At 42.8% G+C, this 24785-nt stretch overlaps 1 protein-coding gene across 3 annotated transcripts in view; it reads right to left on the bottom strand.

Annotated features, from left to right (window-relative positions):
• Positions 1-205: 205 nt before the first annotated feature.
• The window catches only part of RNF214 (ring finger protein 214), a 55180-nt gene continuing 30600 nt past the window's right edge, over positions 206-24785 (bottom strand). For all 3 annotated transcript variants that reach the window (XM_050758993.1, XM_050758994.1, XM_050758992.1), the window contains 9 exons: positions 5971-6067; positions 5716-5804; positions 4248-4338; positions 3945-4043; positions 3374-3750; positions 3108-3240; positions 2800-2904; positions 2440-2535; positions 206-597 (listed from right to left, as the gene is read on the bottom strand). In XM_050758993.1, the coding sequence (XP_050614950.1) occupies positions 532-597; positions 2440-2535; positions 2800-2904; positions 3108-3240; positions 3374-3750; positions 3945-4043; positions 4248-4338; positions 5716-5804; positions 5971-6067 (1153 nt within the window). In that variant the 3' untranslated portion in view covers positions 206-531. The remainder of the gene's footprint in view (positions 598-2439; positions 2536-2799; positions 2905-3107; positions 3241-3373; positions 3751-3944; positions 4044-4247; positions 4339-5715; positions 5805-5970; positions 6068-24785) is intronic.

The following is a 24785-nucleotide window of genomic DNA, read 5'->3' as shown; positions in this document are numbered from 1 at the left end:
TTTTTTCCTCAATCAGAGTCTCATTTTATCCATTTGGAGTAGAGTGGCTAAAACAATACTGAGGCTTCTGGAGGCTTTCAGTAAGCAAGGCATCTGGTTGGACAGTGGGTGAGCACCAGGCTTTAAATCTGCATACATGAGCCTTAAGAAAATGGACTAGAGGCTGAGCCAAACCAAAGCAGAATGGCCTTAGAGCAACAGCAGGTTCCTAGGTGGTTTTTATATTGTATTTGAAAACAGCCCTGGGCGGGGATATCATAATTTCAAGGCCAAACTAAACATCATCTTCCCTACAATCTGCATCCCCCAAAGGAATTGCAAGATGAGGGGGAACAGACTGTTTCTGCATAATATACATACTTTCATTTACGAACATTGGAATACAGACTTTCTATACACACATTACCTATATAATAAAAATGTACATGGCATGAGTATATGTCACTGTATAAATATAGAGTTTTAGAAATCTTGAACCCGCGCTTCCTGTTCACATCAGTTTCTCTTCTTCTTCCTCCCCAGTCAGGTCCGTCATTTAAGAGTTGGACAAAAGGGACAAGTGTCATTTGTGTTGGTCTGGGCCCAGAATTTTATACACTGGAAAGAAAGAAAGACACACCTCAGGTTTATCTGGAAAGACAAAGGGAAGGAAGGAGAGAATGCCAATAAGGTTCAACAAGGCCTAAGTCAGAAAAGTTCTTACACTGAGGTACAAGAGGGGCTTTTTTTTCTTTTTTCTTTTTTTTCTTTTTGAGACAGAGTCTCACTCTATTGACCAGGCTGGAATGCAGTGGTGCGATCTCAGCTCACTGGAACCTCTGCTTCCTGGATTCAAGCTATTCTCCTGCCTCAGCCTCCCGAGTAGCTGGGATTACAGGCAGGCATCCACCACCATTCCCGGCTAATTTTTGTATTTTTAGTAGAGATGGGGTTTCACTTTGTTGGCCAGGCTGGTCTCAAACTCTGGCCTTAAGTGATCTGCCTGCCTCAGCCTCCCAAAGTGCTGGGATTACAGGTGTGAGCCACCACGTCCGGCTCCAAGAAGGGCTATTCAATGGCTCTTACCCTAAAAGAATCCTCAGTGCAAGTGAACCTTTTTAAGAGGAACATTAACAATGAGCTGATGAAAGTGTTCATGATGCTGCTTTTTGTTGAATGTCTAGTGCGGCTTGCTTCCCCTTAGGATCCATTTCGCCTGAGATGAACGTCTCTGTTCTAATACCTGACACCCTCAAATCTTATTCAGGAATTTTTCTTACTAAGAATTTAGATGTAAATTCAGTTTCTACCTCTTGGAAAAGCAAAATGAACAAAACAAAATGGTTAAGAGAAAATCATCCCTGCTACTAAGAGACTTAACTCTGCCTGGCAACATGAAAAAATAGGAATGACTTGTCAGCCTGTGAAGATAATCTCTAACCGGCAAGCCTTCCAAGCTATTCTGTAATGGAGTTCTTAATCTCATACTCAGGTCCTCCATTCCATTCCTCTCATCTAGGCAAAGTCTTCTGACAATGCTATATTTTGAACACTAGTTAGATATGTGGGATTATCACTCATTGTCAATTTTCCAGGAAAGTGATTTAGTGCTCAGTATGAATTGCTTATCCAGTCCCCTGAAGGGAATGGGGTAAAAAGTTGAGAGATCCTAACTGCAGTATTCTGAATTCTGCTAATGTTTAAGCCACAATTTACTGAAAACCTTATGAGTAGATATTAGAGACCAGGTGCAGTGGCTCACACATGTAATCCCAGCACTTCGGGAGGCTGAGGCAGGAGGATCACCTGAGCCCAGGAGTTTGAGACAGCCTAGGCAACATAACAAGACCTTGTCTCTACTAAAAAAGAAAAAAAAATTAGCTGGGCATGATGGCATGTACCTGTAGTCTCAGCTACTCAAGAGACTGAAGCACCTTGAGCCTGGGAAATTGAGGCTGTAGTGAGCTATAATCATGCCACTGCATTCCAGGCTGGGCAACAGAATAAAACCCTGTCTCAAAAGACAAACAAAAAAAGACTGGGCACGGTAGCTCACGCCTGTACTCCCAACACTTTGGGAGGCCGAGATGGGCGGATCACAAGGTCAGGAGTTTGAGACCCGCCTGGCCAATATGGTGAAACCCTGTCTCTACTAAAAACACAAAAATTAGCCAGGCGTGTTGGCAGGCGCCTGTAGTCCCAGCTACTCAGGAGGCTGAGGCAGGAGAATCACTTGAACCTGAGAGGTGGAGGTTGCAGAGAGCTGAGATCATACCATTGCACTCCAGCCTGGGCAACAGAGCAAGACTCTGTCTAAAAAAAAAAAAAAAAAGCACCAACACAGTAAAAGAGAAGTTATTTTAGCTATCAGGAAAAAAAAAAGTAGAAAATGAGAAAGAAAAATTATTTTAGCTGTCAGAAGAGAAAGTGTAGACAATGAAGAAGGTCTGTAACACCTACCTCCTTGTGCAATACATGGGTACACGCCATTGGATGCAGCTCACTGGGCTGGACGAGTTTCTGGCACATTAGACATAGCTTACAGGTGGCTGGAGCCTGTAGAACAGAGGCGGCATGGTCAAAAGGTAAGGTACCTCTGGGTCTTCTTGCCTTTTATGCCCATAATTCCATGTAGCAAAAAGATTTATATCAAAATAAATAAAAAGCCAAATATAGATTCTTGCCTAAAATATTTGCATTTTCCCAGTAGGGCTGCAAATAACCCAACTGATGGTTTCTTCCTGCACTCCACCTGTAAACCCACTCCTTCCTCACCTCCAGCTTCTCCATATCACAGTGTTCAAAGAAAAAGAGTCTTACATGTGAAGACCTTCCAGGATATGAAACTTGGGCAGAAGGCAAGAACATTGGAGTACTGATTTGAGCCAGTGGAGCAGGGAACAAGGCCCGGATGCGACCAAGTGGCTGTAGGTAGAAACATTGTCAGAGTAAGGGAAGAGAGTCTGAGTAACACAGCATATCACAAAAATCACTTATTTCCCAGTCCAGCAAAGGAAAAAAGCAGACTAGCCACCTCTGACTGGAATGCTTCTTCCCTCCCCACAAGAAATCTACCTCTTCCCCAGCCCTCAGCAGGCCTCAGTTCTCTCCCAAGTGGCTTTTCTCACCTGAGTACTTGCTGCCACCCGCTCATGCTCTGCCAGTCGTGCAGCAACCAACTGGATAAGTTCCTCCATGGTCAGGCCTGCCATGGTGGTACGTGCTGTCTTGATCTGCTGAAGAATGTTGGTCATCTGGGCCCTGAGAAAGAAAAACGTTGAGGGAGAGAAAGCCTACACTATACCCACAGGGAACACCCATGTAACCTCTTCTATTTTAACCCATAAGCATTTCTCTGATAAAGACATCTGAATCAGTCCTTGAAGATACTTACTTATTGCACTGTGGGAACCGAGTCAGCAGCTTCTCCAGGATCTTCTCCAGTTTGTCTACTGGTTGGGGCCGGGGAGTTTCAGTAGAAGCCTTAACACCGCCCAAGCCTGGGGGAGGCGGGATGGAGGCGGCAGGGGGCATGTGTGGACCGTGGGGGCTGACAAGGGAACCCAAGCCAGGGCTGTTTCTGCCATGGGAGCCAGGAAGGGATGAGGAAGGCTGGTTGGACTGGGAAAGGGCAGGGTTCAGAATTGGGAAAGACAAGGAGCGGGGATCTGCACTGGGCATAACCATGGGCATTGTGACCTGCCCAATGGAGAAGGGCATCCGAGGAGCCAGAGAGGGACTGGGTTGGAACACCTGAAGCATGAAGTCTGTCTGCAGAGGAGAAGAGGTAGAGGACAAGAGAGAAAGGAAAAAAAGAAAGTTTACGAAACTGGAGAAGAAATCAATGAACAACTCTTGCAGTGAATAGGGATGATCCCAATATCTTCATAAAAAGAACACGTAGAGACTCTGCTTCTGCTACCAACACAGAAAGGTGAACTTCCCCCCAAAGCCAGCTCTCTTACCTCTGATGGAGGTGGAGGTAAAGTGGGAGTAGGGATTTGAGGAAGGCTGCTCAGCTTGGCTCCATTCCTCACTAACTGGATATGACTATTAAATTGGTCCTAAAAAAAAAAAAAGAAGATTATTTTTACTGCTGAACTGACTGAGGCTCTCTAGAAAGACAGCACCATCCATTATCAGGAAAACTATTAAAGGAATAGTAGTTGCATTGCCCTAAATGGCAATGTAAAAGGCTATCTCCCGATTGCGGGAAGTGTTGAGCACAGACTAACACTGACTGAATGATGACTCATAAATACACTTACACGAACATTCTTTTTCATTATCCGAACTCCATTCAGTCTTGTCTCCCACTCCTGTTTGGAACGAACTGTCTCCAGTGTTGGGGGAGTTGACCTTTCAAGAAACCAATAGGAATTTACAGATTTAAAGAAAGCCCTGCTGGGCACAGTGACTCACGCCTGTAATCCCAGCACTTTGAGAGGCCAAGGCGGGCAGATCACTTGAGCTCAGGAGTTCCAGACCAGCCTAGGCAATGTGGCTAAACCCTGTCTCTTAAAAAAATGCAAAATTAGCCAGGTGTGGTGGCTCGCGCCTATAGTCCCAGCTACTTGGGAGGCTGAGGTAGGAGGATGGCTTGTGCTCAGAAGTCAGAGGCTGCAGTGAGCCAAGATGGTACCACTGCACTACAGAGGGAGACCCTGTCTTAAAAAAAAAAAAAAAAAAAAAAAAGTCCAATTCCTAATTCTCTGAGATAGCAAAAGCAAAATAGTAGCTGGCTAACTGCCGTTGAGAAAAAGAGGTGGAAGCAGGTGCAGGAGAAGCCCAAGACTCTAATTCCTTTGCCTCACTTTAACTCCAGTATCTTTTAAGTATTTGAGAAAGAGAACCAACAACAGAGAGAACGTTCTTTTTTTTTTTTTTTTTTTTTTTTTTTTTTTGAGACGGAGTCTCGCTGTGTCGCCCAGGCTGGAGTGCAGTGGCCGGATCTCAGCTCACTGCAAGCTCTGCCTCCCGGGTTTTTACGCCATTCTCCTGCCTCAGCCTCCCGAGTAGCCGGGACTACAGGCGCCCGTCACCTCGCCCGGCTAGTTTTTTGTATTTTTTAGTAGAGACGGGGTTTCACCGTGTTAGCCAGAATGGTCTCGAACTCCTGACCTCGTGATCCGCCCGTCTCGGCCTCCCAAAGTGCTGGGATTACAGGCTTGAGCCACCGCGCCCGGCCAAGAACGTTCTTGTCTGCCTGAAAATGCCACAGGGGTCCTCCAAGTTCCATGGCAGAAAGAAAATAAATGACTACATAGGAAATGAATCTCCAAAGACCAGTGTTATGCTTTGATAGGTTAACAGATGCTGGTTATTTTTTATTTTTTAGAGACAGGGTCTCACTGTCGCCTAGGCTGGAGTGCAGTGGTGCAATCAAAGCTCACTGCAGCCTCAACCTCCTGGGCACAAGTCATCCTCCTGCCTCGACCTCCCAAAGTGCGGGATTACAGGAGCATGCTATTATATCTGGCTTTAACAGATAGTGTTTATCCAAATGGAAACAAAACATTAAAAAATGCAAAACTTTAAAACTGTAGAAGCGAAGAGTACAGAACTTTAGAATGTGGGAAGAAAAATCACTGAGCAATTGCTACTGCAGAGATAGCCTTAAAATTCCTGTGCAGACAGAGTAAGTGCCAGACTACCTGGCCTAGGAATTAAAAAACCTAAACAAACAAACAAACAAACTGCAAGACAATTAAAGCTCTAGAATGGAACGGTACTTACTTGAGGTAAGTAAGGTGCAATTCTGCCTCCTTTTCTGCTTCTTCTAGTTTCAGTACCAGTAACTCTTTCCGGCTCTCTAGTGATAAGATCTAAGGAAGCCACACACATATAAATACTTTATTAATTTTACATACACAAAGCTACCCCTAGGTAGTGAAAACAAAAGCTTACTGGCTCTCCTATTACTATGCCAAAAGTAGACACCATCTGGAAGCCTGAAATTAAGACTTTCAAGATATCAGCTCCTCTTCTCACCTCTGCCTTCCAGGCCCGTTCAGTCTCTTCCATAATGTTCCTATTTATTTCGCCATCCTGATTCTTAAGTCTATCCAGTTCCATTTCCCACACCTCTCTGTAAGATAAGAAACCAAGAACAAGACTAAGGAAGAAAGATAAGCTTGTTGAGAGACACCAAGGCAAAAGTACAACCCAAAATTGGTCAGCCAAGTATGTTACAGGAAGTCTTACTCTTAGTATTAACTATATTTATTTTTCTTTCTTTTCTTTTTTTTTTTGCTAATCAAAACAGAGCTGGAGTATAAGTATCAAATATAGACACAGACAAATAATGTTTACAGTGGTTTGCAACTGCATAAAGGCCCTATATTTGAAAGTAAAAATGTCGTGGCCGGGTGTGGTGGCTCGCGCCTGTAATCTCAGCACTTTGGAAGTCCAAGATGGGCAGATCACTTGAAGTCAGGAGTTTGAGACCAGCCTGGCCAGCATGGTTAAACCCCATCTCTACTAAAAATACAAAAATTAGCTGGGTGTGATGGCACACGCCTGTAGTCCCAGTTACTCAAAAGGGTGAGGCAAGAGAATTGTTTGAAACTGGGAGGCAGAGGTTGCAGTGAGCTGAGATCGTACCACTGCACTCCAGCCTAGGTTACAAAGCAAGACTCTGAGTCTCCAAAAAAAAAAAAAAAAAAAAAGTTTGTATCTCCACTTCCTAAAATAACCTTACAGCAGGAAAGAGACTGCATCTTAGAACAAAAGCCCTCCACTGAAGGCAAAACGTTCTTCTATGTTCAAGAGGATTCAAAACCATTATGGCATTCTGCATTCTTATTTCCCAACATGTCTTTTAGTATGGGTCCTGAAGAATGCAGGAGTAAACACAGGGGTCTACCTTTTTGTTTGTTTGTTTTTTATAGACAGGGTCTCACTCTGTTGCCCAGACCAGAGTACAGTGCTATGATCTTGGTTCACTGCAGCCTCAACCCCCTGGACTCAAGCAATCTTCTTGCCTTAGCCTCCCAAGTTGCTGGGACTACAGACACACGCCACCACACCTGGCTGATGTTTATTATTTTTTGTAGAGACGGGGTCTCACTTTGTTCTACAGGCTGTTCTCAAACTTCTGGGCTCAAGTGATCCTGCCACCTTGGCCTCCACAGTGCTGGGATTACAGGCTACTGTGCCTGGCCAGAGGCCTACTTAATATTCACCCTTAATGCAGCAAATCACTAATTCGCTACTAAGCACACTGATACAAGCTTATTAATTTTCAATTTTCCTAGCTATAGTAAATATGCTTCAAAAGGAAAAAAAAGTTCTCTTCATACCTCAGGACTTCTCATTTTCCTTGGTTCCTCCCTTCTTACATGCTTTCTCCCCAACTCAGCATGAGAGTGACCAACTGTCCTGGTTTGCCCAGTACTGAGGCATTTCCCAGGATGGATGACTTTCAGTGCTAAAACTGGGATGGATGATCACCCTACTCAGAACTATAGAGGCCGTTAAGCAACACAGCCAGCAAAGGAATTTCCTTATACTATATTTGATTATGGTAAGTTTTATAGCTGGAAGCCTGGATTACCAAGATCAGTGAACAGAATAGGATGAAAATACTTAGATTATCTCCCCTACATTTTAGAAAGGTAAAAATAAGAAGAAAAGCTTGGGAAGAGTTACATGGTTTTTGTTTTTTTGTTTGAGACAGTCTCGCTCTGTTGCCCAGGCCAGAGTGCAATGGCACGATCTTGGCTCATGGCAACCTCTGCCTCCAGGGTTCAAGCAATTCTCCTGCCTCAGCCTCCCGAGTAGGTGGGACTACAAGCACATGCCACTATGCCTACCTAATTTTTTGTGTTTTTAGTAGAGACAGGGTTTCACCGTGTTAGCCAGGATGGTCTCGATCTCCTGACCTCGTGACCCACCAGCCTCAGCCTCCCAAAGTGGTGGGATTACAGGTGTGAGCCACTGTGCCCAGCCAAGATTTACATATTAAGAGAAACGTTCCCACTTTTCTTTTTTCTTTTGAGAGGGAGCCTTTATCTGTTGCCCAGGCTGGAGTGCAGTGGTGCGACCTTGACTCACTGCAGCCTCCACCTCTCAGGTTCAAATGATTCTTCTGCCTCAGCCTCCTGAGTAGCTGGATTACAGGCACCCACCACCATGCCCAGCTAATTTTTTTTGTATTTTTAGTAGAGATGGGGTTTCGCCATGTTGGCCAGGCTGGTCTCGAACTCCTAACCTCAGGTGATCCACCCACCTCGGCCTCCCGAAGTGCTGGGATTACAGTCATGAGCCACCGCGCCTGGTCCCCACTTTTCTCCAGTGAGAGAAACTTTTATTCCCCTTCCATTTTTGTAGTAACCTTACATATACGAAAGGGAGCAATTTGCTTAACAGAAGTTTATGAGGCCCTTTCCTCTCACATATTATTGCTTTTGACCCAGTTCTCCACACATCCCTGGTTCTCTATTTCATGTATAGGGAGACGGGGTGTGTGTGTGTTACACTTATTCATTCAATCTCTGACATTGTCAGCCCTCTACTGACAAGGTATATTCATCTAATAGAAAAGAGAAGTAGGTGGGCATTTTCTGCCTTAATCTTCAGGTATTGCTTCCCTAAATTAACTTCCTAGCAGAAAATACATTATCTAACAATTCTTTGTGGGTTTTTTTTTTTTGAGACTGTCACCCAAGCTGGAGTACACTGGTGGGATCTTGGCTCAGTGCAACCTCCACCTCCCAGGTTCAGGCAATTCTCCTGCCTCAGCCTCCCAAGTAGCTGGGACTACAGATGCGTACCACCACATCTGGCTAATTTTTGTATTTTTAGTAGAGACGGGGTTTTGCCATGTTGGTCAGGTTGGTCTTGAACTCCTGACCTCAGGTGATCCACCAGCCTCAACCTCCCAAAGTGCTGGAATTACAAGTGTGAGCCCCTACGCCCAGCCTAATAATTCTTTAGATAAGGATTTTATCGGTAGCTGTGTCTTCTTGCTACAACACATATTCCTTCAGTTCTAAAATAAATGAAGAGTCAGATGCTCTTACATAAAAAGATGTGAAATACATTACAGAGTCAATCCACCTAGCTTACTATTCACTCTGACAATTGGATAATTGTAGGAAAACATGACAGTTGCCTTCTGTGATTGATGTTATCCTTGAATATTATAGATGCTCACTGAACATCTCTAACTTTCATTACATTGTCAACTACAAATATAAACTTATATTAGAAAAATCATCTTATGTCAGTGGAGACATTCCACATATTCACACACAAAAAATCTTTTCCTTTGGGCTTTTTGCCACATTTACCTCACTGGGATCTAACAAAAGGAACTACATTAAGAAATTATTTTCTTGGCTGGGCGCAGTGGCTCACGCACTTTGGGAGACCGAGGCAGGCGGATCACAAGGTCAGAAGATCAAGACCATCCTGGCTAACGCGGTGAAACCCCATCTCTACTAAAAATACAAAAATTAGCTGGGTGTGGTGGTGAGCACCTGTAGTCCCAGCTACTCGGGAGACTGAGGCAGGAGAATGGCGTGAACCCAGGAGGCAGAGCTTGTGGTGAGCCAAGATCAAGCCACTGAACTCCAGCCTGGGTGACAGAGCGAGACTCCATCTCAAAAAAAAAAAAAAAAAAAAGAAATTATTTTCTTATTTTCTTTTTTTTAGAGAGAGGGTTTCACTGTATTGTCCAGGCTGGAGTGCAATGGCATGATCATAACTCACTGTAACCTTGAACTCCTGAACTCCCACCTCAACTTCTTGAGTAACTAGGACTATAAGCATGTATCTTCATGGCCAGCAAATTTTAAAATTTTTTTAGAGAAAGAGTCCCACTATATTGCCCAAGCTGGTCTGGAACTCCTGGACTCAAGTGATCTTCCTGAATTGGCCTCCCAAAGCTCTGGGATTACAAGCATGAGCCACTGTGCCCAGCCTCGTTCCAGTTCTGAGGGGGAATGCTTTCAGCTTTTCTCTCTTCAGTATGATAGTGGCTGTGAGTTTGTCATATATGGCTTTTATTATTTTGAGGTACGTTCTTTCTATGCCTAATTTGTTGAGGGTTTTTACCACAAAGGGATACAGGATTTTATCAAATGCTTTTTCTACATCTATTGAAATGATCATAGGGTTTTTAATTTGGTTGATGTGGTGAATCACATTTATTGACTTGTGTATGCTGAGCCATCCTTGCCTCACTGGGATGAAACTCACTTGATTGTGCTGAATTATCTTTTTGATATGCTGTTCAGTTTGGTTTTGCTAGTACTTTGTTGAGGACTTTTGCATCTATGTTCATCAGGGATACTGGTCTGCAGTTTTCTTTTTTGTTGTGTCCTTTCCTGGCTTTGGCATCAGGCTGAGACTGGCTTTGTAGAATGAGTTAGAGAGGATTCCTTCCTTCTTGATCTTTTGGAATAGTTCCAGTAGAATTGGTATCAGTTCTTTGAATGTCTGGTAGAATTTGGCTGTGAATCCATCTGGACCTGGGATGTTTTGGTTGGGAGATTTTTTAAATCACTATTCAGTCAAACTACTTGCTATTGGTCTGTTCAAGATTTCTATTTGTTCCTGGTTCAAGCTTGGGGGGTCATGTGTTCCAGGAATTTATTCAGTTCATCTAGATTTTCTGGTTTGTATACATATAAGTGTTCACAGTAGTCTCAGATGATCTTTTGTATTTCTGTGGTATCAGTTATGGTATCTCCCTTTTCATTTTTGACTAAGCTTACTTGAATCCTCTCACAGCTAATCTAGCTACTGGTCTATCATTTTTGTTTATCGTTTCAAAGAAACAACTTTTAATTTTATTGATCCTTTGTATTTTTTGGTTTCAATTTTGTTTAGTTCTGTTCTTTGTTATTTCTTTTCTTCTGCTAGCTTTGGGTTTGGTTTCTTCCTGTTTTTTTAGTTCCTTGAGGTGTGATATTATTACATTGTCAATTTGTGATCTGTCTTTTTGATGAAGGTATTTGGCACTACAAACTTCCCTCTTAGTATTGCTTTTGCTGTATCTGAGATTTTGATAACTTCTGTCACTGTTATCAATCATTCCAAACAATTTTAATTTCTATCTTGATTTCATTGTTAACTCAAAGATCATTCAGGAGCAGGTTGTTTGATTTCTAATTTTTACAGGTTTGAGAGTTCCTCTTCGAATTGATTTCTAGTTTTATACTGCTATGGGTCTGAGAAAACACTTCATATTATTTCTATTTAAAAAATACATTAAGACTTGTTTCATAACCTATCATATGGCCTATCTTGAAAAATGTGCCACTAGGCCAGGTGCAGTGGCTCACACCTGTAATCTCAGTGTTTCTGGAGGCTGAGGTGCATGGATCACTTGAGGTCAAGAGTTCAAGACCAGCCTGGCCAACATGGCGAAACCCCGTCTCTACAAAAAAAAAATATTTACAAAAATTAGCCAGACATCATGGTGTTCATCTGTGGTCTCAGCTACTTGGGAGGCTAAGGCAGAAGAAAAAAAAAAAGAATCATGGCTGGGCACAGTCACTCACACGTGTAATCCCAGGACTTCAGGAGGCCAAGGTGGGCAGATCACCTAAGGTCAGGAGTTCGAGACTAGCCTGGTTCAATGTGGTGCAACCTCATCTCTACTAAAAATACAAAAAAAAAAAAAAAAAAAATTAGCTGAGTGTGGTAGTGAGCACTGTAATTCCAGCTACTCAGGAGGCTGAGGCAGGAGAACTGACTGAACCCAGGAGGTGGAGGTTGCAATGAGCTGAGATCATGCCATTGCACTCCAGCCAGGGCGACAAGAGCGAGTCTCCGTCTCAAAAAAAAAAAAAAAAAAAAAAAAAAAAGAAGTCATTTGTTTTCCCAGTACTAGGAGCTTTCTCCTCTCTCCTCTTAATCTCGTATGATAGTATACTGACCCCAAATTCTAACTAACTACTCCTTTGAGTTACCCACCATTGAGTTATTCCATGTGTATGCACATTGCACATGTAAATAAACTCTGTTTTTCCCTCCTGTTAATCTGTCATTTTGAAACTGTCCCTATATACTGTACGAAATTCATCAGGGAAGAAGGGGGAGAAACGAAAATAAACAAGGCTTGCAGCACATGCAGTGTTTATCATGAGGTCAGCTTGCTCTCTGACTAGCTTCTTCACCGGTGTTTGGTGCCTGCTGTCTCAGAATCACATAGACCCTGCTACGAGATTAAAGTTCCCCTTAAGTGTACTATAGAAAATATGAACATTATAAAACATTGAGTTTTCCCTTTAAGATATTACTTCAGGTCCTGCACAGCAGTGAAATTATTGACATCAGCCTGTCTGAAGGACCCCACTGACGCCAGTTGGTCTGAAGGATCCCAGAGGAGCTGACTCACAAAAGAATGCAGTTTCCACATCTTGATGATTTCATCTCCCATATCTCAACCAATCAACGACCTCAATTTTCTAGCCCCTTACCTTCCACAATCCCCTTAAAACGTAAAATACCAGCCCATAACTCCTCAGGGGAGATAGATTTGAGGGTCTCCTCCCATGTCCTCACTCAATGCTCTGCAATCATTAAACTCTTTCTCTACTGCAAACCCTGCTGTTTCAATGTAACTGATCTGTTACTGCCCACTGGTCATATAAACTTCTTGGTTGTATAACATTTTGTCAGTTTAATTTTCAGGCCCTAATCTCTGAACATAAAAAGGTAAAGAAAAGGTTTCTCTTCCCCTATACAACATAGATAAAATATCCATTCAAAATTCAAGGTAAACAAATAGATTTTAATGTACTAGTATAAAAAAAACCTCACAGCTTGCCAGGAATATAAAAATATAAAATAATAATAATACTAATAATTAATTTAAAAATAAAAGCAAAATGTTTATTGATGTGGTTTTGGATCCCACAATGCAACTAACCTTTAAGACACCAACATGTCAAGTTTTGGCATAGTATCAAAGATGAATATCCACAATTATCTTTAAAAGCTATTTAAATACTGTTTGCTTTCCAACTACTTATCTGTATATCATCAGATTTTCTATATTTCAACCAAAACAACATATTGCAATTAAATATAGCAGATAAGAAAAGCTTCTTCCAAGAAAGAGATTTACAACATGTAAACAGTATTCTTTAAACTGATTTTTATCTGAAAACTATTTTTCATAGAAAATATGCTAATTATGTTAACACATAGGTTTATTATTATTTTAAAATAAATTAATGCATAAATATTAAATTTTTTCTCAGTTTTAATTTCTGGTTCAGTAAATACTGATAGATAAAATCCATATAAACAAAACCTCTCTGGGGTCCTTGTTGATTATTAAGTTTAAAGGGGTCCTTAGACTAAAATGCTTCAGCACCTCTAATCTACTACACTCTCATCTCATCTCTACCCACATGGATAATTTTTAGCATCTAGTCATATCCCTTATTTTCTACCCTTTACAACAACCTTGTGACCTCAGTATCCATATTCATGATCTATTTGAGACTAACACCTTGGAGTTCTTCCTCCACCTAAACTTCATTCCTTGCCAATAGCCTACCAACAAAGCCATTTCTTTCTTTTCTTTTTTTTTAATTTTTAAATTTTACTTTAAGTTCCGGAATACAACTACAGAACATGTAGGTTTGTTACATAGGTATATGTGTGCCATGGTGGTTTGCTGCACCTATCAACCTGTCATCTAGGTTTTAAGCTCCACATACATTAGCTGTTTGTCCTAATGCTCTCCCTCCTCTTCCTCCCTACCCCCCCCAACTGACCCTGGTGTCTGTTGTTCCTGTCCCTGTGGCCATGTGTTCTCACTGTTCAGCTCCCACTTATGAGTGAGAATATGCGGTGTCTGGTTTTCTGGCAGCAAAGCCATTCCTTGAACCTTATTAACACACAGATAGTCTACACTGAAAACCTCAAACTTTGGTCCAGGCAAGGTGGCTCATGGTGGTGGCTGGTGTTTGTTTTTAGAGACAGGGTTTCACTGTGTCACCCAGGCTGGAGTACAGTGGCACGAGCGTAAGCTCATTGGAGCCTCGAACTCCTGGGCACTAGTGATTCTCCTGCCTTAGCCTCCCAAGTAGCTACAGGCATACACCACCATGCCTGGCTACCAGCATTTTGAAAGGCCAAGGCAGGAGGATATCTTGAGCCCAGGAGTTCAAGACAAGATTGGGCAACATGGCAAGACCCTTGCCTCTACAAAAAAAAGAAAAAGATTAATTGGGCACGGTGGTGTGCTCCTGCAGTCCTAGCTACTTGGGAGGCTGAGGTGGGAAGACTGCTTAAACCCAGGAGGTTGAGGCTACAGTTGAGTTATCATCACACTACAGCCTGCATGATGCAGTGAGACCCTGTCTCAAAACAAAATACAACAACAAAAAAACACCTCAAACTTTGTTCTGTTATTTTGTGACCACAACCTCCTTTCTCATCACCATTCCAATCCTTCACAAGGAATTAATGGGCACTGATCAACTCCTACACTATCCAGGAATCATTAGCTTCATTTCCAGCTCCTTTTCCGATAATGTTTACTACACATACTAGGCATGGATATCCTGCAAATACTTCAAATTTAACCTGTCCAGAAGATAACTTAGGACTCTGCTTCTGCCCAAAATGGAGTACCAGGGACAGATTTACCCTGTGGCCCTAAAGAACTAAACAACTGGACAAAACATATGAAACAATGTTTTCAAACACTGGACAATAGGCAGCACAGGACTATGATCATTGAGAAAGGAATACATGTGAAAGCAGCCCTACAATTGCTCCAGCTCACTGCCTGGAGGTAGTTTCCAGTCTGCAGCACAGGGACAGCAAATGCAAACAGAGCTGGCATTGTTGCTAAATAAGAGACAAAAACAGGGGTTCAGAGAGGCCAAGGTGGCTAGAATTTTGAGGGCATAATACAAAGAGTAGGAGCTGTCTTCTTGGCCTTGTTAGGGTACAGAAAACGATACCCCAAAATATGATGCTTTGGTATGCTGAGTGCTTTGAATTAAAGAAAACTGGCTGGGCGAAGTGACTCACACCTGTAATTCCAGCACTTTGGGAGGCTGAGGCAGGTGGATCACTTGAACACAGGAGTCTGAGACCAGCCTAGGCAACATGGCGAAAACCTGTCTCTACTAAAAATACAAAAATTAGCCAAGCGTGGTGGCACATACCTGTAATCCCATCTACTTGGGAGGCTGAGACAGGAGAATCACTTGAGCCCGAAAGGCAGAGGCTGCTACAGTGAGCCAAGATCACGCCACTGCACTCCAGCCTGGGGGACAGAGCCACATTCTGTCTCAAAAAAAAAAAAAGAAAGAAAAGAAAGAGAAAGGAAGGAAGGAAGGAAGGAAGGGAGGGAGGGAGGGAGGGAGGGAGGGAGGAAGGAAGGAAGGAAGGAGGGAAGGAAGGAAGGAAGGAAGGAAGGGAGGGAAAACTGAGGCAAGATGTGGTGGCTCACACCTATAATCCCAACACTTTGTGAGGCAGAGGCAGGAGGACTGCTTGAGCCCAGGCGTTTGAGTTGAGACCAGCCTGCGCAACATAGTAAGACCCTATCTCTACAAAAAATAAAAATAAATTAGGCTGAGTGAGGTGGCTTATGCCTGTAATCCCAGCACTTTGGGAGGCCAAGGCAGGTGGATCACCTGAGGTCAGGAGTTCAAGACTAGCCTGGCCAACATGGCAAAACCCTGTCTCTACTAAAAATACAAAAATGAGCCGGGCGTGGTAGTGGGCGCCTGTAATCCCAACTACTCGCGGAGGGGCTAAGGCAGGCAGAACTGCTTGAACCCAGGAAGCGGAAGTTGCAATGAGCCCATATCATGCCACTGCACTCCAGCCTGGGTGACAGAGCGAGACTCCACCTCAAAAAATTTAAAATAAATAAATTAATTATAGTGGTGTGGTGGCACATGCTTGTAGTCCCAGCTACTTGGGAGGCAAAGGTGGAAGGATCTTCTGAGCCCAGGAGGTCAAGGCTGCAGTCAGCCGTGACTGTGCTACTACACTACAGCCTGGACAACAGAGCAACAGAGCAAGACTCTGACTCAAAAAAAAAAAAAAAAGAAAAGAAAAGAAAATTGAAAAGCCTCAGAAATAAGCCACAGAACCAAGGTCTGTCTCCAACCTTCCCCCAAGCCCATCACTCTGGTCCTCTTTCCAGAAGCACCAAGAGGGATTATCTTTGGAACCCCCTTATCTAAGAAAACGTCTCTGCAAAAGAAATGCAACTATCGTAAGATCTCCCCTTCCCTGTTAAAGAAGGGCAGGGATATAAGCATCTGGACTTCATCGGGTTATCATTCTCCTGCAACTCCCCTGTGCTTATTATGCACATGAAATAAATGTTACTTGCTTTTTTATCCTACTCATCTGCCTTTTGTCAGTTAATTTTTAGTGAACCTTTAGAGGGCAAAGAGAATGCTTTCCCTCTTCAACCCTACAGCCTCTCAAACTTACGAATCATTGCCAAGAGAAACTAAAGAAGAAAAAGAGCACTCTTCCATGTTCATGAATCAGAAGACTCAATATTGTTAAGATGTCAATTGTTCCCAAATTGATCTACAGATTCAATACAAACCCAATCAAATTGCAAGCAAGCTTTTTGTAAAAGCTGATCATTTGATTCTAAAATGTATATGAAAATAAAAAGTGTCTAGAATATTCAAAACAATTTTGGAAAAAACACCAAAGTTGGAAGATGCACTATTTCAATATTTACTACGCAGCTACAAGGAAAGACAAACAGATCGATGTAATGGAACAGACAGTAAAGAAATAGAGCCACACTTATGTGGTATAAGGGAAAATATAATTACAAATAAGATAATTAATTCTCCCTGTTGAAAATAACAAAAAAAGACTCCCCCCAACCAGTCCCCCAATCTTGTCTTTCAAATTTTCTTTCACCGTCCTTTTCAAGTATATGAAAATCTTTCTAAAGGCTAAAAACAGTCACACAAATCAGGAATGTTTCAAGGACCTGGGAGCCATCTTTTTGAAATGCAAACATCAAAGGAGACAGCTTCCCTATCTCCCAGTTCCCAGCAGGAAGGTAAGAGCCTAACTCTGAAGAGCACCTTGCTCCAACTTACGGAACTACCTCCTGTCAGAACAATATGACTAAGAACAGCTTGTTTCTCCTCCACATAAAGTCAATACAGGTGGTCTCCCCAATTACCATAATAAGTAATTTTTACCACTCAATAAGAAGACAGTATGCTTTTTAAAATATTTGAATAGATGCTTCACCAAAAAAGAAAAAGACAAATAAGGGCATGAATAAATGGTCAACATTAATAGTCATTAGGGAAATACAAATTAAAACCACAATGAGATACCACTATACAGTTACTAGAACGGCTAAAATTAAAGACTGACAAAACCTAGTGTCGGTGAGGATATGGAGTAACTGAAATGCTTATATGTTGCTGGTAGAAATGTAAAATAATAAAGCAACTTTGGAAAACAGTTTGGCAGTTTCTTATAAAGTTAAACAAACATATGGCCAAAAATCCCACTCACAGCACTTTACCTAAGAGAAAACATGTCAACTTAAGAACTTGTACTTGAATACTCAGATCAGCTTTATTATAATAAACAAAAAATAGAAACAACCCAAATATCTATCAACTAGTGAATATATAAAGAAATTTAATACAGTCTTATAATGGAGTACTACTCAGCAATACAGCAGAATAAACTATGGATACATAAGAACATGGATGAACAGATGAATCACAAAAGAATTATCCTAAACAGGGTAATTCCTAAGCAGTTAACAAATCTCATCAATCCTACCTCAGAAAGACTTTCCTTTCTGTTCCTTTGCTACTTGGATAAGGCTCTCATTTCATCTCAACGGCACTCTAATGGTCTCCCTGATACCAGTTTATCCGTTCTTTGGCCCATCTAATGTAATGTAGCCAGAGATCTTCTCCTTCCAATAAACGCAAAGTTGCTCCTAACAGACCAACCAACCTGCAGATTAAAAAATCTAAATTCTGCCCAGGCACAGTGGTTCACACCTGTAATCCTGGCACTTTGGGAGACCAATGTGGGCAGATGGCTTGAGCCCAGAAGATCGGGACCAATTTGGGCAACATGGTGAAACCCTGTCCCTACAAAAAATACAAAGATTGGCCAGGTGTGGTGGTGCATGCCTGTAGTCCAGCTTCTTGGGAGGCTAAGGTGGGAGAATCACTTGAACCTGGGAGGCGGAGGTTGCAGTGAGCCAAAATCCTGCAACTGTACTCCAGCCTGGGCGACAGAGCGAGACTCTGTCTCACAGAAAAAAAAAAAAAAAAAAAAAAGTTATCTACCTGGAGCACCAGAGAGTAAACAAGAAACAGACAAATAATAAACTGGAGAGAATTTGACCATTAGAAAACATGAATTCTTTCTATTTCTTGGTTTGTTATTTGTTTGTTTGTTATTTGAGTGGGTCTTGTTCTGTTGCCCAGGCTGGAGTGCAGTGGCACAATCACAGCTCACTGCAACCTCAAACTCCTGGGCTCAAGCAATCCTCCTATCTCAGCCTTCTGGTAGCTGGAACTACAGGTGTGTGCCACAACACCTGGCTAATTTTTTTCTTTTTTCTTTCGTAGAGACGGGGCCTCACTATGTTGCCTAGGTTGGTCTTGAATTCCTGGCTCAAGTGGTCCTCCTGCCTCAGCCTCCCAAGGTGCTGGGATTAGCAGAGAAACAGAATTGAAATGACAGAACTGAAAAATACACTACTGAAAATATGAAATTTACTGCATGGGCTTAATAGCAAAACGGAAATGATATAGAACAGCAAGTGAACTTGAAGACACATCAATAGAAATTATCAACTATGGGGCTGGCCGCAGTGGCTCATGCCTGTAATCTTAGCACTTTGGGAGGCTGAAGTGGGTGGATCACCTGAGGTCAGGAGTTCAAGACCAGCCTGGCCAACATGGCAAAACCCTGTCTCTACTAAAATACAAAAATTAGCCGGGCTTGGTGGCGGGTGCCTGTAATCTCAGCTACTCGAAAGGCTGAAGCAGGAGAATCGCTTGAACAGGGGAGGCAGAGGTTGCAGTGAGCTGGGATCGCACCATTGCACTCCAGCCTGTGCAACAAGAGTGAAACTCCATCTCAAAAAAAAAAAATAGAAATTATCTAATATGGCCTGGCGCGGTGGCTCACACCTGTAATCCCAGCACTTCTGGGAGGCTGAAGTGGGTGGATCACTTGAGGTCAGGAGTTCGAGACCAGCCTGGACAACATGGTGAAACCCTGTCTCTACTAAAAATACAAAAATTACACAGGCATGCTGGCACATGTCCATAATCCCAGCTACTTGGGAGGTTGAGGGAGGAGAATTGCTTGAACCTGGGAGGCAGAGGTTGCTGTGAGCCAAGATCGTGCCATTGCACTCCAGCCTGGGTGAAGAAGTGAGACTCTGTCTCAAAACAAAAACAAAAAAAAAAGAAAAAAAGAAAAGAAATAAATTATCCAGTATGAGAAATAGAACAAAAAAAACTGGAAAGAAATGAAGAGAGCCTCAGTGAGCTGTCGGACAATATCAAAAGGTCTAACTCACGTGAGAGTGGAGTCCCAGAAAGAAAAAGGGGAATAGGGCAGAAAAAATATTTGAAAATTATGATGTCAGAAAATTTCTTAAATTTGGCCAGCATACAGGTGGTGGCTCACACGTGTAATCCCAGCACTTTGGGAGGCCAGCATAGGCAAATCCTTGGGCCCAGGAATTCAAGACCAGCTTGGGCAACGTGGCAAACCCCTGTCTCTGCAAAAAATACAAAAATTAGCCGGACATGGTGGTGCACGCCTGTGGTCCTAGCTACTTGGGAGGCTGAGGCAGGAAGATCACATAAGCCTGGAAGGCAGAGGTTGCAGTGAGCCAAGATCACACCACTGCACTCCAGCCTGGGTGACAGAGTGAGACCCTGTCTCAAATTAAAAGAAAAAAAAAAGAAAATTTCACAAGTTTGGTGAAGGACATAACTTTACAGATCAAGAAACTCAGAAAACTCCAAACAGGAAAAATACAAAGAAAACAGCATGTGGGCAAATTAAAGTCAAACTGCTGAAAACTAAAGATAAATGGAAAATATTGAAATAAACTACAGAAAAAAAAATGACACAATACACGGAAGGAAACAGAATATGAATTGTCACTGACTTCTCATTACAAACAACAGGAGCCATAATGATATTATAACACCTTTAACTGGGTAAATGAATTGTGAAATATCAGCATTAAAAAGGAATAAACTATTGATATCTACCACCTCATGGATGAATCTCAAAAATATACTGAGTAAAAGAAGCCAGACACAAATCTTTAGAAAAGGTAAGTAATCTACAGTGGCAGACACAGCTTAGTGTTTACTTAGGAATGGCAAGAATGATGGAGAGCAATGACTGAAAATGAATACAGGGAGCATTGTAGAGAAATAGGTATGTGCTATACCGTGGTTGTGTTAGTGTTCACACACGATTAATATGTCAAAACTCATCAAAATGTACACTTAAAATAAGTATGTTTTTGTATACAAATTATATCTCAAAGAAGTTGATTTTTTTTAAAACTAAGAGATGTCCAGGCACGGTGGCTCACGCCTGTAATCCCAACACTTTGGGAGGCCAAGGTGAGCAGATCACCTGAGGTCAGGAGTTTGAAACCAGCCTGGCCAACATGGTGAAACTCCGTTTCTACTAAAAATACCAAAAATTAGCCAGGCATAGTAGTGGGGGCCTGTAATCCCAGCTACTCAGGAGACGGAGACAGGAGAACTGCTTGAACCCTGGAAGCAGAGGTTGCAGTGAGCCGAGATCGTGCCATTGCACTCCAGCCTGGGCAACAAGAAAGAAACTCTGTCTCAAACAACAACAACAACAACAACAACAACAACAACAACAACAAAACTAAGAGATAACTCTAAGTTTCTACAATTATGACTCTAAAAAATTTCCAGGTACTTTATCCAAGAAAATTATAAATCTTTCTGAATCCGCTGGTGGATTATGAGGTCAGGAGTTCAAGACCAGCCTGGCCAACATGGGGAAACCACATCTCTAGTAAAAATACAAAAATTAGCCAGGCATGGTGGCGCATGCCTGTAATCCCAGCTACTTTGGCAGGCTGAGGCAGGAGAATTGCTTGAACCCAGGAGGCGGAGGTTGCAGTGAGCCAAGACCGCACCACTGCACTCCAGCCTGGCGACAGAGCGAGACTCCACCTCAAAAACAAAAAATGTTGGCCGGGCGCGGTGGCTCAAGCCTGTAATCCCAGCACTTTGGGAGGCCGAGACGGGCGGATCACGAGGTCAGGAGATCGAGACCATCCTGGCGAACACGGTGAAACCCCATCTCTACTAAAAAATACAAAAAACTAGCCGGGCAAGGCGGCGGGCGCCTGTAGTCCTAGCTACTCGGGAGGCTGAGGCAGGAGAATGGCGTAAACCCGGGAGGCGGAGCTTGCAGTGAGCTGAGATCCGGCCACTGCACTCTAGCCCGGGCGACAGAGCCAGACTCCGTCTCAAAAAAAAAAAAAAAAAAAAATGTTTTTCTCTCCTGTTAATCTGTCTCATGTCAGCTAAATTAATGACCCAGCCAAAGAACTTACGGAAACCATTTTCCCTCCCCTACAATAACAATCATAAATATATGTGTATCTAATAATATAGTTTCAAAATATAAGAAACAAAAATTGACTGAATAAAAAGGGGAAAAAAAAGTGGCTGGGCGTAGTGGCTCATGCCTGTAATCTCAACACTTTGGGAGGCTGAGGCAAGTGGACTGCTTGAGCCCAGAAGTTCAAGACCAGCCTGGGCCACATACTGAAACTCCGTCTCTATAAAAAACATAAAAATTAGCCAGGCGTGGTAGCACACAACTGTAGTTACAGCTTCTCACGAGGCTGAGGTGGGAGAATTGCGTGAACCAAGTTGAGGCTGCAGTGAGCCATGATTGTGCCACTACTGCACTACTGCACTTCAACCTGGGTGGCAGAGCAACAACCTGTCTCAAAAACGGAACGGAACGGAATGGAAAGGAAAGGAAAGGGCTTTTAACATCCCTCTGGCCTATAGAGCTTTTAACATCCCTCTGGCCTAAGTAACTGATATAACTAAATTTTTTTTTTTTTTTTTTTTTTGAGACGGAGTCTTACTCTGTCACCCAGGCTGGAGTGCAGTGGCGCAATCTCGGCTCACTGCAAGCTCCGCCTCCCGGGTTCACGCCATTCTCCTGCCTCAGCCTCCGAGTAGCTGGGACTACAGGCGCGAACCACCACGCCCGGCTATTTTTTTTTTTTTTTTTTTTTTTTTTTTGAGACGGAGTCTCGCTCTGCCGCCCAGGCTGGAGTGCAGTGGCCGGATCTCAGCTCACTGCAAGCTCCGCCTCCCGGGTTCACGCCATTCTCCTGCCTCAGCCTCCCAAGTAGCTGGGATTACAGGCGCCCGCCACCTCGCCCGGCTAGTTTTTTGTATTTTTTAGTAAAGACGGGGTTTCACCGTGTCAGCCAGGATGGTCTCGATCTCCTGACCTCGTGATCCACCCGTCTCGGCCTCCCAAAGTGCTGGGATTACAGGCTTGAGCCACCGCGCCCGGCCTCCGGCTATTTTTTTGTACTTTTAGTAGAGACGGGGTTCCACCGTGTTAGCCAGGATTGTCTCGATCTCCTGACCTCGTGATCCGCCCGCCTCGGCCTCCCAAAGTGCTGGGATTACAGGCGTGAGCCACGGCGCGCGGCCATTAAATTTTTTAAATTACACATACACACACACACAACAATGTTCCTCAATAAACACAGACAAAGGGTCAGGCATGGTAGCTTACGCTTGTAATCTCAGCACTTAGGGAGGCCAAGGCAGGAGGATCACTTGTGGCCAGGAGTTCAAGATCAACCTAGACAATATAGCAAGACCCTGTATCTGCAAAAAATTTTTAAAAATTAGCCAGGCATGGTGGCACATGCCTATAGTCCCAGTTACTTGGGAGGTTGAGGTGAGAGGATCACTTGAACCCATGAGTTTGAGGCTCCAGTGAACTATGACCATATCACTGCATCCCAGCCTGGGCAACAGAGCAAGACCCCAACTCAAAAACCAAACAAACTAAAAAAAGAAAAAAAAAGAAAAAACAAAAACAAAACCAGACATAAAGTCCTTAATAAAATATTAGCAAATTGAATTTGGCAACATATAAAAATAGTATGTCTCGTCCATGTTGGGTTTATCTCACAAATGGAAGGTTGGTTTAACATTTGAAAAAATAAATCAATGGGCCAGGTGCTGCAGTGGCTCACACCTGTAATCCCAGCACTTTGGGAGGCTGAGCCAGGCAGACGGCTTGAGGTCAGGAGTTCGACACCAGCCTGGCCAACATGGCGAAACCTTGTCTCTACTAAAAATACAAAAATTAGCTGGGCATGGTGGCACGCACCAGTAATCCCAGCTACTCGGGAGGCTACGGCAGGAAAATCGCTTGAACCCAGGAGGCGGAGGTTGCAGTGAGCCAAGACCATGCCACAGCACTCCATCCTGGGTGACACAGGGAGATTCTGTCATGCACACACAAAAATTAATTAAATAAAATAAATCAATGTAATACACTGTATTAACATAATAAATAAGAAAAATCATTTGATAATTTTTTTGAGATGGAGTCTTGCTCTGTTGCCCAAGCTGGAGTGCAGAGGCGTGATCTCGGCTCATTGCAACCTCCACCTCCCAGGTTCAAGTGATTCTCCTGCCTCAGCCTTCAGAGTAGCTGGATTTACAGGCGCCTGCCACCATGTCCGGCTAATTCTTGTATTTTGGCCAGGCTGGTCTCGAACTCCTGACCTCAGGTGATCCACCTGCCTCGGCCTCCCAAAGTGCTGGGATTACAGGCGTGAGCCACTGAGCCCAGCCAATAATTTTTAAATATGCAGAAAAAGCATTTGACAAAATGAAGTACCCATTCATTTTAATAAGTGTCAGAGAATTAGAAATAGAATGTAACTTCTTCTATTTGACAAAAGGCATACACAAAAAACCTATAGTCAGCATCAAACTTAATGGTAAAATATTAAAGACCTATCCTCTAAGAGCAGGAACAAGGCAAAGATATTCACTCTACCACTTCTATTCAATATTGTACTGGAGGTCCTAGTCAGTGCAATAATATTTATAAGAAATAAAAGGCTTAAGGGTTTGAAAGGAAGATAAAACTGTGTACTCAGAGATACCATGATTGTTTATGTAGAAAATCTTTGCCGGGCAAGGTGGCTCACGCTTGTAATCCCAGCACTTTGGGAGGTCACGGCAGGCAGATCATCTGAGGTCAGGAGTTCGAGACCAGCCTGACCAACATGGAGAAACCCCATCTCTACTAAAAATACAAAATTAGCCGGGTGTGGTGGTGCATGCCTGTAATCCCAGGTACTCGGGAAGCTGAGGCAGGAGAATCACTTGAACCTGGGAGGCAGAGGTTGCAGTGAGCTGACATCGTGCCATTGCAATCCAGCCTGGACAACAAGAGCAAAACTTCATCTCAAAAAAAAAAAAAAGAAAGAAAGAAAATCTTGAAGAATATACAAAACAACTAATACACTGATACAGAAATTTAGCAAAATAGCAGGTACAAGGCCAAAAACAAAAATAAGTTGTACTTAGCAGCAATTGAAAATTTTAAAAAATTCTTAATTTCATTTACAATAGCATCAAAGAACATAAAATATTTAGGAATAAGTTTAAAGAAAAATGTGCAAGATCTGTACACTGAAAACAATAAAATGTTGCTGAGATAAAGACCTAAATAAACAGAAAGATGTATCATATTTATGAATTAGAAGATTTAAT

The sequence above is a fragment of the Macaca thibetana genome, chromosome 14 (genome assembly GCF_024542745.1).
Source record: "Macaca thibetana thibetana isolate TM-01 chromosome 14, ASM2454274v1, whole genome shotgun sequence".
Taxonomy (NCBI): domain Eukaryota; kingdom Metazoa; phylum Chordata; class Mammalia; order Primates; family Cercopithecidae; genus Macaca; species Macaca thibetana.
This window is presented reverse-complemented; position numbering and strand designations above follow the sequence as displayed.